The sequence below is a fragment of the Corvus moneduloides genome, chromosome 6, assembly GCF_009650955.1.
Source record: "Corvus moneduloides isolate bCorMon1 chromosome 6, bCorMon1.pri, whole genome shotgun sequence".
NCBI classification, from domain to species: domain Eukaryota; kingdom Metazoa; phylum Chordata; class Aves; order Passeriformes; family Corvidae; genus Corvus; species Corvus moneduloides.
Window position 1 is genome coordinate 17,732,799 of NC_045481.1, and position 11,225 is coordinate 17,744,023.

General features: G+C 37.2%; 1 protein-coding gene across 7 annotated transcripts in view; it reads left to right on the plus strand.

Annotated features, from left to right (window-relative positions):
- Positions 1 to 11,225, plus strand: part of EML5 (EMAP like 5) — a 111,303-nt gene that overhangs the window by 92,018 nt on the left and 8,060 nt on the right. For 6 of the 7 annotated variants that reach the window (XM_032110858.1, XM_032110864.1, XM_032110861.1 and 3 more), the window contains 9 exons: positions 448 to 656; positions 2,511 to 2,668; positions 4,531 to 4,645; positions 5,126 to 5,314; positions 5,513 to 5,685; positions 6,965 to 7,127; positions 8,020 to 8,123; positions 9,876 to 10,029; positions 10,835 to 10,935. In XM_032110858.1, coding sequence (XP_031966749.1) covers positions 448 to 656; positions 2,511 to 2,668; positions 4,531 to 4,645; positions 5,126 to 5,314; positions 5,513 to 5,685; positions 6,965 to 7,127; positions 8,020 to 8,123; positions 9,876 to 10,029; positions 10,835 to 10,935 — 1,366 coding nt within the window. The remainder of the gene's footprint in view (positions 1 to 447; positions 657 to 2,510; positions 2,669 to 4,530; positions 4,646 to 5,125; positions 5,315 to 5,512; positions 5,686 to 6,964; positions 7,128 to 8,019; positions 8,124 to 9,875; positions 10,030 to 10,834; positions 10,936 to 11,225) is intronic. The other variant, XM_032110859.1, reaches the window with a different exon arrangement.

Here is an 11,225-nt window from a genome sequence, read left to right on the forward strand (position 1 = left end):
TTCAAGATTTAGGCTAAAGAGATTTGGTGAGCTCCTTTCCTCATCTCCTTTCTGCCTGACAAAGCCATGCCCAGATTATGGACCTGATTCTCTAGTCTTTGAGGTTTACTTCCTCTCTCTTTGGGGTTTGCTGTTGATCAACTAGTAACTCTCAGAACTTTAAAGATCAGCTATTGAGTTAATAAAAAGTGATCTTTCACAGCTTGTGTGATAGATCCTGTGGGATGGATGCAATGTCACATGTGTATTTATGTAATCTTAGGTAGGATGAAAGATGTGTGGTCAGAACATGCCTGTGCTCATTTTAAGGGTTGATACACGTTCAGAATAACAGCTAAGGATCCCGACTGAGGAATCTTCATATGGGTCAAAATTACGTTAACATTTTTTAATCAGAAATGTGTATTTTTCTCAGCAAATTCAAAATGTCCATTTTCTTTCTGCCAGGTGCCAAAATTGCCAGCCGAGCTGGTCATAACCAGCGTATATTTGTCGCAGAATTCAGGCCAGATTCAGATACACAGTTTGTTTCTGTGGGAGTTAAACATGTAAGGTTCTGGACACTGGCTGGAAGAGCTCTCCTCAGTAAAAAAGGGCTGCTGAGCTCCATAGAAGATGCCCGCATGCAGACCATGCTTTCTGTAGCTTTTGGAGCGGTACGTACCTCAACAAACCATCTGAAAATGCATAAAAACAAACATCTTTTTACCCTTCTGCCTTTATTCAGTTCAGAGAGACTTTTATAACCTGCTAATGAGTATATCAGTTGTTTTATTAAACTCAGTTTAGCATTCCTATTAGTTATCTGCTAGTTAGAACTAGTACTAGCTGTCTTTAGAACAGAAAAGACTGTGGGTTTGTATGTTTCTGGAGAAACAAACATAGATGCTTTGAACTGATAACACACTGCTTGTTATGTAATCCAGGTAAAACAAAACTGAATCTAGACTGCAGGAACCAAACAGTAGAAATGAGGCTAATTTTATGCCCACACAGAGGTGATTGTTTTACAATCTGCTCATGGGTGATCAGAGAGCAGTGTTGTCCTGGGCATTCATTAATGTTGGACACTGTTAGACGACTGCAGTAGGGGTTTCTTTTGCTTTGGGGGTTTTTGGACATGTGCAGGCCTTGTTGCTAAGTTCCACTCACTGCTGTTTCCAGAGCTGCTCTGCATGAGCAGTACTCATCTCTTCAGCTGGGCAGAAAGCCACAGCTATCTTTTGTGAAGTGGTGCTTTGCTTTGATTGCCTGCATTTCTGTCCTGTTTGAACATCTGCCTGGTTGGTCCAGACTGAATTTACACCGTAAGTTTTGATTTTTGAAACTCTAACTGGCCTGTGGTTTCCTTTTTCTGCCACACTATCTTTTTTCCACAATGATATCTGCCTGATTCAGATGAAGGTCTGACAAAGAAACAGGATTTTTTCCAAATGATAATTTATTGATGCCCAGCCCAGCCATTAGTCAGTGGTTTGGGAAACCTCTGTAAACTTTCTTATGAAGAGACAGATTCTTAGTGTGAGAATCAGGCTGTATGCTGAATGGCCTGAAGTTTGGTATGAGGTTTGAGGATGCAGAGCTTGCAGGGGTTTTGTGAAATGCTTTGCAAACTGAATAAAGCCAAACCTGGTGTGTTCTCCATACTGCTGTAGGGAGCAGTTCTGGGAGTGGTCATGTTGTTTTTGTCTCAGAAGGAGCTAGTTTAGCTGTCCCTAAACAGAAGTTGGAAAAGCCCAACAGTTAGTGAGCATGATCCGAGGATCTGCTCTCAACTTCATTTCCAGTCCTCTTTTAATTTATTAGAGCCACACACCCTTAAAAAAAAGGCTGTTGAGCATCAACCCACTTCAGTCAAGGAAAGTGTTTGTGCCACACGTGTACATGATACTCTTAAAACATGGTGGTACTACACATGATACTGAATTTGAGGATTCATGTAAATTACTAAGTTAGTTTTGCTCAATAACCAGTTTCTGTTGGAATCCTAATAAATTGCCCTTAAATTTCAGAGGTAATTACATTTATTTTTATTACTTTTCAAGAGCAGGAAGCAGAAGTAAAGAACAGGTTACTGTAATCCTGCGAGTCTCTTCACTTAACCACAAAAATTACTGCAAGCGTAACATACATAGCAAGGGGTCCAAATTGCCTGCTTGTGCAGAATGTCAGTACTTACTGTGGTACTCTACTTTTTTGCACACCTGATAGGCTGAAAGCACAGATAACCCTTTGGCTGAAGCTTAAGTCGTTGCATTTCTTCTTGCAAAAAGAAATGCAATGATTTTCTTCAAGCTACAAGAAAGCATCTTTCAGACATCAAGAAGGAATATAGTAACTCACTGTTTTGTCCCTAGAGGTCCTTAATGCCTCTTCCACAGTTTCCTCTTCTCCAGCAGCAAATAAAAGCAGTTTAGCCTAAATGCAAATGGTGATGATCTTTATTTCTGAATGTGTTTCTTCTTACCTTACTCAGAATCAGATGATGAGTATATTTTTCCCCTTTTCAGAATAACTTGACATTTACAGGTACTATCAGTGGAGATGTTTGTGTTTGGAAAGACCATGTGTTGATACGAATTGTGGCCAAAGCTCACAATGGACCTGTTTTCACAATGTATACCACACTGAGGGATGGTTTGATTGTTACAGGAGGCAAAGAAAGGCCGTGAGTGTTCTATTTTCTTTGTTTTCTGCATGCACATGTACTCTTTAAAAATGGTTTGGATTCATCCTATCAACACTAGTTGAGGCATTAAAGGTAGAAGAGTAGTCCCTTTCAGATTCCTGACAGGTGTTCAGAAAAAGAGCAGCCACCACCTCCAAAGTGCAGATAACCCCATGTGAACTTCAGCTAGCTCTTTTTCCCGTGGATTATAAGAGAAAGCATTTAGCCTGAAATTTAGAGTCATTGAATGGTTAGGGTTGGAAGGGGCCTTATAGATTATCTAGCTCCAACACCCATTTAGCTTTAAGCACTTATAAGTTACCTAGTCCTTGTTGGTTACTTCTTTCATGGAAGATGTACTGAGGTTGTTAACCAAAGTAATTTGCACAGTTGTGATTAAATACATGAATGATACATTTTATAGCAGTATGATGTCTTTCAAAGGAAAGATCTTCTTAGTTATGATGGCAGAGGCAAGCTGTCTTCTCTCAAATCTAAGGTACAGCAAGGTCCTTTGTTTCTGGGGTTGCAAGCAAAATACCTCCTCAACCATTTTAATTTTTTTGGGTGCCTTCCTAATGATAAAAAAATGCTTCAGCTGTAATACAGTCCATCTGATGACATGATAGTGCCCCATTTTGCAGGACACAGGCCACTTATCTTTTCAGACCCAACTGAAAACTTACTTATTTTTGTGCTTGAAATATTTCCTTCCGCTATTTATAAACATTGTTGTGATTTTATTTGGAGGATGTTCTCTGTACTGCTAAGCTTCAGAGGCTCTTGATAATTAGTATTTAACATGAAACAAATAGTAATGAATAAAAATAAGAACCCAGAATTCATCTCCTGTGGGAAAATGAAGTATTGACAGTATGCAAAACAAGTTTTCATTTAGGAAGATTACATGCTTTTTTCTGCCTTAGTTCACCAGCCTGTTTTGGTAAAATCTTCTTGCTGAGTATAATGATCAGTCATATGTCAAAACAGTGCTTGTGGGAAACAAAGAATATACTATTGCAAGGAGTATCAATTTATAATCTATTGTAGTTCTTTTAATAATAATAATAACAGTAGTACAAGATCAGTAATTGTGATCAAACATTCTGAAGTTCTTTGTCAGGGATCATTCAGTAATCAAAGCTGTAACACAAGCAGCTCGATATTGTGGAACACTGTATTTTTGTTAGGGGAGATTGAAGACAGATAAGACATGTCCCAGCTCAACTATAGATGCCCAATTTATCACTGTTTCAGTAAACATTGTCTTCTTTTTAGAAACTTTTTATTTGAATGTGTTCTGTACTGTAATACCAGGGTTTTTTGCAAGTGGGAGGGAAATACTTAGTGTTTTCATAATTAATACCTATTGTGTGTTTTTTCTGCTGTATCTGTGTAGTTTATTTTACAGCAGTGAAAATAATAAAGTTTTCACAAAAGTGAAAATCTTCAGTCATTTATTTCACAGAAATAAAACACATACCTTTTCTGTTTCTCTCAACTATAATTTGAAAACCTCCGCCTGTCTTATTATTAAGGTGTCAGTTTGCACACTTAACTGTTCTTTTGACTAGACAAATTCCCTCAAAACTACTCATTCAGACTAATCTTAGCAGTACCCATCTTTCAACTTGTTCTGTAAAGTAGAACAGTGAGGACTTGGAATCAGGTGTGTCTTGCTTGGCTGTGAGGCTCAGCATGTTAACATCAACTGTTCAGTCAAATTGAATCTTTAACAATTTAAAATATACTCAAATGTCTCATTTGCAGTACATTACATTAAATAATGTAGTTCTTTCCTCCATTAATTGTCCTTTTTGTGCCAGCTGTTATGCTCATGGTTCTTCCTGATGTCTTCATAGTTCAAAGGAAGGAGGAGCAGTTAAGCTATGGGATCAGGAGCTGAAACGATGTCGTGCCTTCAGACTAGAGACGGGACAAATCACAGACTGTGTTCGCTCTGTTTGTAGAGGCAAGGTAAAGAAAGCTGCCTGTCTGTAAAATAAAGCTTATCATTTTTGGGTTGATCTCTAATACCAAATAAATTAGTTCTGCTTTCTCTTGTAGTTAGTATTTGAAATTAAAGGCTAAGCTAGAACTGCAACTGATATTGTGGCAGAAAAACATCTACTTTGTGGGATCTCACTCTTTGTTGGGATAATACTCCCTATATATTTTTATTAAAGACTAATTAAAGATTTCTTTTCCATTTTCTTTCCACACTTTAGATATCAAATATCAAATGACAAGCAGTAACTCAACTAGCATCATGATTTCTACAGAGCTTTGTATTTTAATAAATCAGAGGAGTTTAAAAAATAAGTTTTCTTTGATTATTTAGTAACTTGACTTAAGCAAACTTTCTTGACAGAACTACAGCTCTAGATTATATTTTAATTACTGTTCATCGTGAGAGGTTAATATATTTTATCAGAGATAATTTCACTATTGTTCAAGGGGAAAATTCTCGTCGGGACACGAAATGCTGAAATAATTGAAGTTGGAGAGAAAAATGCAGCATGTAACATTCTAATTAATGGTCATATGGATGGACCAATCTGGGGCCTGGCAACACATCCGTCCAGAGATTTTTTCCTTTCTGCTGCAGAAGATGGCACAGTAAGACTCTGGGATATTGCTGAAAAGGTAGGTATTGGAGAACACTTGTTTAGGGAAAAAAAATATCCTTTTGATGGTGTTGCAGACTTGAAATTTGTTTTTTATTGTATTCTGAAGATAATCCATCTGGTGTTGTTAGCCTGTTTACAGACTATTAGCATAAGATGCCTTTAAAATATGGACAAATAGTAACAGTTACTATTCTGGGTTTTTATTTCTTCACAGAAGATGCTGAACAAAGTCAGCTTAGGACATGCAGCTCGTACTGTTTGTTACAGCCCAGAAGGTGATATGGTAGCTATTGGCATGAAAAATGGAGAATTTATTATCCTGCTTGTGACCTCTCTAAAAATTTGGGGGAAAAAAAGGGACAGAAGATCAGCAATCCAAGATATCAGGTCAGAAAATATAATGCCTTTTCTGTTGTAGTATGCTAGAAATCTCTAATATTTTGGTTTTTGAAAATACAATTCAGTGTTCTGAGGAGCATTGCAATGATATTTTAGAGGGCTAGAATCAACGAGTAAATTGTGGAATTTGTGTGATTACTCCGAAACCAGGAATAAAAAAGGAGGAGGTGGTACATGAAGATAAGAGATAGCATCAGCCAAAACAACTGGTGGTGTGGACACCAGTGACAAGTGGTGTTCCCCGGGGGCTGGTGTGGGGACCGGTGCTGTTTGACATCTTGGTGGCAGCAGGGACAGTGGGAGCGAGTGCCCTCAGCAGCTTTGCCAGTGACAGCACCGAGCATGTGGTGTGGTCGACACGCTCGAGGAAAGGGATTCGTAGGAGGTAAAGTGAGATCAGAAGCTTAGAAGTGAAGACTGGGTTGTGAGAGATAATGGAAATGCCAGTCTGTCAGTTTGCTCTTTGTTGTGTTTGTTAGAAAGGAGTTAGGAGTAAAATTTCGCTTCTGTTTCCTGAGCGGAGGAACAGACCGTTCCTTCTGTGAGATAAATTGGTCATGATCAGCTAAGGAAAGTTTTGGAGAGCAAAGTGGAATGAGAGAGAAATATAAGCAAACAGAGACCTTGCAGGAGAGCTCTGCTAGGAGTTAGGGGGTTGCTGGAATTGGAAAGCTGTCTCAAGGTATGTTTCAGAGAGAACTGAAATAAAACTTCCCCAGTAACAGAGAAGGGGCAGTGAGGAATTTGTTCAGCTCAGGAAGCTACTGAGTTTCAAGACTAGAAAGGAAAACTGGAGGAAAGAAACCAGTGTGCAAAGATACATTGGGCAAACAAAAGGTTTGCTTTACATTTTTTTATTCAGCACATTTCATCTAGAAGTTCTGACTTTTCTTCGGTTACAGCACTTCAGTTTTCTAGTTTTAAACCTTGTAAGTATAGCATCAGGGAGTCAGAGTCATCAGGGGCCTGTCACAAGTTGTTAGAGCATGAGATGGTCATGAAATCAGATAATGAACAGAGTTATTCAAGAGATGTTCCCAGTTCACTTTTATGTGTAATCTGTACCAAAATTATTGCCACCTTCTGCTGGATGTGCATTCCCTGAAAATTTAATTTCAAAAGTTATTTTGCTTAGCAGACTAAATACTCTGCCTCCCTCTAGTTCTGGATAGCAGATACTTGAAATGCAAATTTACCTGTACTTCTCAAATATTATAATCTGTTGTAAGTGCCAACCTGTGTTCATGACACCCTTTTATCTGTTCAGGTTTAGCCCAGACTCTCGTTACCTAGCAGTTGGTTCCAGTGAGAATGCAGTGGATTTTTATGATCTGACTTTGGGCCCGACACTAAATCGAATCAGCTATTGCAAAGATATCCCAAGTTTTGTAATCCAGATGGACTTCTCTGCTGATAGCTCTTATCTCCAGGTATCAGTCATTAATTGTTCAAGGTACTGAATGGAAAACATGCTCATGACAGATATTCTGCAAGTATTCTCCTTTGACGACTTTTAACTTTTGTAACTAAGTGTTGGAGTTTGTTGCTGTCACTAGACTTACTTTGCTGTAGTGCTAAGTGGATGCCTTTAGTTTTGAATAGTTTTCCTGGAGATTAAATACAGAAAATAAGCAAAGAAATGAGAGACAGATTTCAAACCCCCTGTGATGTGTCTCTGCCTTTCTACCTCTGATGATGATGGGCTGTCTTAAAGGAGGAGGGAGTACAGTCTGTCATTCTGCAGGGCCTGGGGATCTATGAATTCTTCATCTCCCTGACCAGCACGAAGGTATTACATGTCTTTTTAGTGCTTATCTTTGTGGAGCAGCACCAAAATTATGGTGTTGCAACTTCCAACTATAGGAGGGCTTAAGACATTTCTTAAAATAAAAAAAAAAGTATATATAATATGCTTTCTATATTTTATTTGCATCTGAGTGGAGAAATAAGCTTCTCTTATCATCAAATCAACAGTTACAGCCTAAGAGGAGCACCTTCGTGTCAGTTTTCAAGATAGGAATTTATTTTGCCTTATTTGTGTATACCCACACACTAACACACTTATGTGCAGAATGTGAGTTGTTTCAGTTACTTTTTATTAATTTGACATTTAAATGTTAAGATTTCTTATGCTTTCTCACTATTGCTTTATGCTTGTGTAGATTTTTTGAGTATTTTCAACTCATTGACTAAGTTTTCTTCATAGCTAAGTTACTTTAGGAAGTAACTGTCACACAAATGCTTTCCAAAGCCCTCTGGAATTATACTTTCATCTTTTGAAACAAGCTAATGTATTGTAAATTCTCTGTGGTCACCTCAAAGGTCTCTACGGGGTCTTACAAAAGGCAAGTGTATGAAGTGCCTTCAGGAAAGCAGCTTGTGGACCAGGCTGTGATTGACAGAATAACATGGGCTACTTGGACAAGGTAAATGGTTCACATATTTACAGCTGTTAAAACACCTGGAACTTCCAGAAAGCACGCTATTTAAAAGCAGATTTGATCCCTTCAGTCAGGTATTTTCTTTTAACACACCCATCTGCTCTGGCAGCAGCTCCCCTAAGTGCAGCACAGCAAAAGGCAGTACAGAGCTGACCCCTCAGCAGAGGGGAGCTGCTTGACCCCTGAGGAATCTGATAAAACTGATCTCTCACGTGTGTCCTTGTACTCACTGGGTATCTCTAGCTCCTTTGATACAACTCTAGCAGCCTCAGTATTTGTTTCACTGCACTCTGCAAATTATCTGGAATAGTGCACTATTCTTCTTCAAAATAGTGATGAGAGTACAGGGACAATTAAAATATATCAAAACATGGTAACCCAATACATGACTGGGGTAATTCAAGTTTATTTACAGTACTACACTAATGGTATCTGTATAAGTTGCTATTAACATATGCATATTAAAAGGCATACAAAAGTACTTTTAAGTACCTTAAAGTTATTATATTTCTTTCAAGATATTACATGAAGTATAATATATACACACATAAATGTATAATTTATGTATAATATATATAAAAATGTATATATAAATAAAAGTATAATATGAATATAATAATATTTTATTCTTATTTCACAGTTAAATAATTTGTTTTCTATTCTATGCAGATCTGGCTTTCTGTGCCTTATTTCAGTCTCTGTTGCCTGCTTTCAATTACTGTCCTCTAATTATCACCCTCAGACAAAAATTGAGAATAAATACTTGAAACTTTTCCACATATGAACCACTTTAAACAATAATAATCCTGCCTATTTGCTGCAGTACACAACTAAAACTGTAAGCTTTTAGAGGGCTCTGCAAGGCTTATTTTGATAGATTTCTGTTTTTTGTTTGGGTAATCAATTTTTGTCACCTTTTTGAGACAAAACCAAGAAACTGGTATTTTCTGACCCAATTCAGTATGTCTGATGTAAACCATGCCTTTCTGCATGTAGTGTACTGTGCCCTGAATTGGGGGGGGAAAGAATCACAGAAAAATTCCCAAATCATTCACCTATTAACAAATGACAAACTTCTTGTGTCTGTGCATTCGTGGGAGTATGCTTATACATTGTAAGCATATACATTGTAAGCAGAGCTGAGTAAGAGCCTTTTTACAAGGCTTTGTGAAGGAACTTTTCTGAAATCTAAAAATAATAGTGTTTTCTGTTTAGGACAGTTTTTCTCTCTCTGATTATAATGAAGAATCTTCACTGGACTCAGAGATACTTTTCTTTAGATTGATACCAAAATATTAAAGAATCAATAGAACATAGTTATATGCAATAGAGAATATAAAATTTTTTGTTTTCCAAAATCTGAAGCTTATTCGTCTAAGGCTTATGCTATGATGTTCTCTCTCTAATTGTCCTTTCTTTATCCTTTTTTGTTTTTCTTTTTTTTTGCAAATGCCTCACTGGACAATAGACGTATTATTGATTTCACCTCTGGTTCTCTCACATTGCCATGGGCCACAATATTTTGGGAGTTACATCACTGAATCAGTTTCAGAAGCAATTATGGAATGATGCAAAAATTAATTGCAGAATAAAAGCTATATAAGATGTGCATGTGTGAGAATAAAATGAAAACATTGCATTTTTATAGAACCAGTTACAATATGAGATCTGCTTTCTATTTCCTGACTCTTGTTTTTGCAGTGGTTTTCAAAAGAATCTCTTGCTCTTCTGTTTCAGTGTTCTAGGGGATGAAGTAATTGGAATCTGGTCCAGGCATGCTGAAAAAGCTGATGTGAACTGTGCTTGTGTCTCTCACTCGGGAATCAATCTTGTAACAGGCGATGATTTTGGCATGGTCAAACTGTTTGACTTTCCATGTCCTGAAAAATTTGTAAGAACTTGTTTTTTCATGGTTATAACAACAAGTACTGTTGGTATTAGGACCTTGGTTATTTCTCTAGAAGACATATGATGGAAATATTTTCTCTCTAAATTTGTAGCTTTATACTCTGTGTAGCATTAGCTCTATAGTCTCATACACATGCTCCACCTCAGAGTTTCCCTACCATTTTCTGCACGAGCTCTTGCTGTAACCTCTTGTAGGTCTTGCTGTTGTCTGCCAGTCTGCTTTAGCATAATGCCTGCCTACTGAAAATCTCAAAGCCCTTAGTAATTTCCACCTCTGATCCATTTGACAAATGAGGAAGATAGCTGGTGATTTTAGTCCCATCTGTGTATCTTTATGGATGAAGAGTTTACAGATTTTTCACCAACACTGTTAAATTGTTTCACTGTTTTTTATAATTCATATTTATAATGATTTTTTATTTGTTTTCACTGTTAATTTTCAAGATTTGAGACTGCACAGGGTAAATATTTTTTTTTTCAGTGTGAGGAATTTTACACAAAACGTAGAAGTTAATCATGTGACAAGATGTATTTCATATTGTTGTGTTAGCTTGAGCTTTGTTCCCAATTTGCAAGTGCTCTCTTATTGCCTGACAATTTAATCTACATTGCAGCTAAATAGTAGTTCTTCTTCAGGAGATCTTTCACATTTGATAACCTATATAACTTTCAAATATTACAAATCTGTGATGCAATAAAAAGGTAGATAAAAACATGCATGCCTTGTTTGATTTAGGAGGGTACAGAATATTTAGACTTTCTCATTCTGTTGTTTGGGTTTTTTTCAGGCAAAACATAAACGATTTTTAGGTCACTCTGCTCACTTAACTAATATTCGATTCACAAGTGGAGACAGATACGTGGTCAGTGCTGGAGGGGACGACTGCAGGTAGGTGTCCTTGCCATTGCTGCCAAACTCTACACACCACTGGACATGGACACTACATAACAACGTAAAGCTCAAGTTCAGCCTCCAGCCTTTTATCTGTGTGCTTGCTTTCCTGTTTGTACATAGAGAAAAAGATATTTGTGACAAAATAAATATCCCAAATGTTAATGTGAACAGCTAAGATTTAATAAGTTAAAACGTTGACATGAATGTTCAGAACATCATACTTTTAATGGAAATTTATTTTGGCTGTGTTACGCATTTCTTTTAACAACATTGTAGTCTTCTAT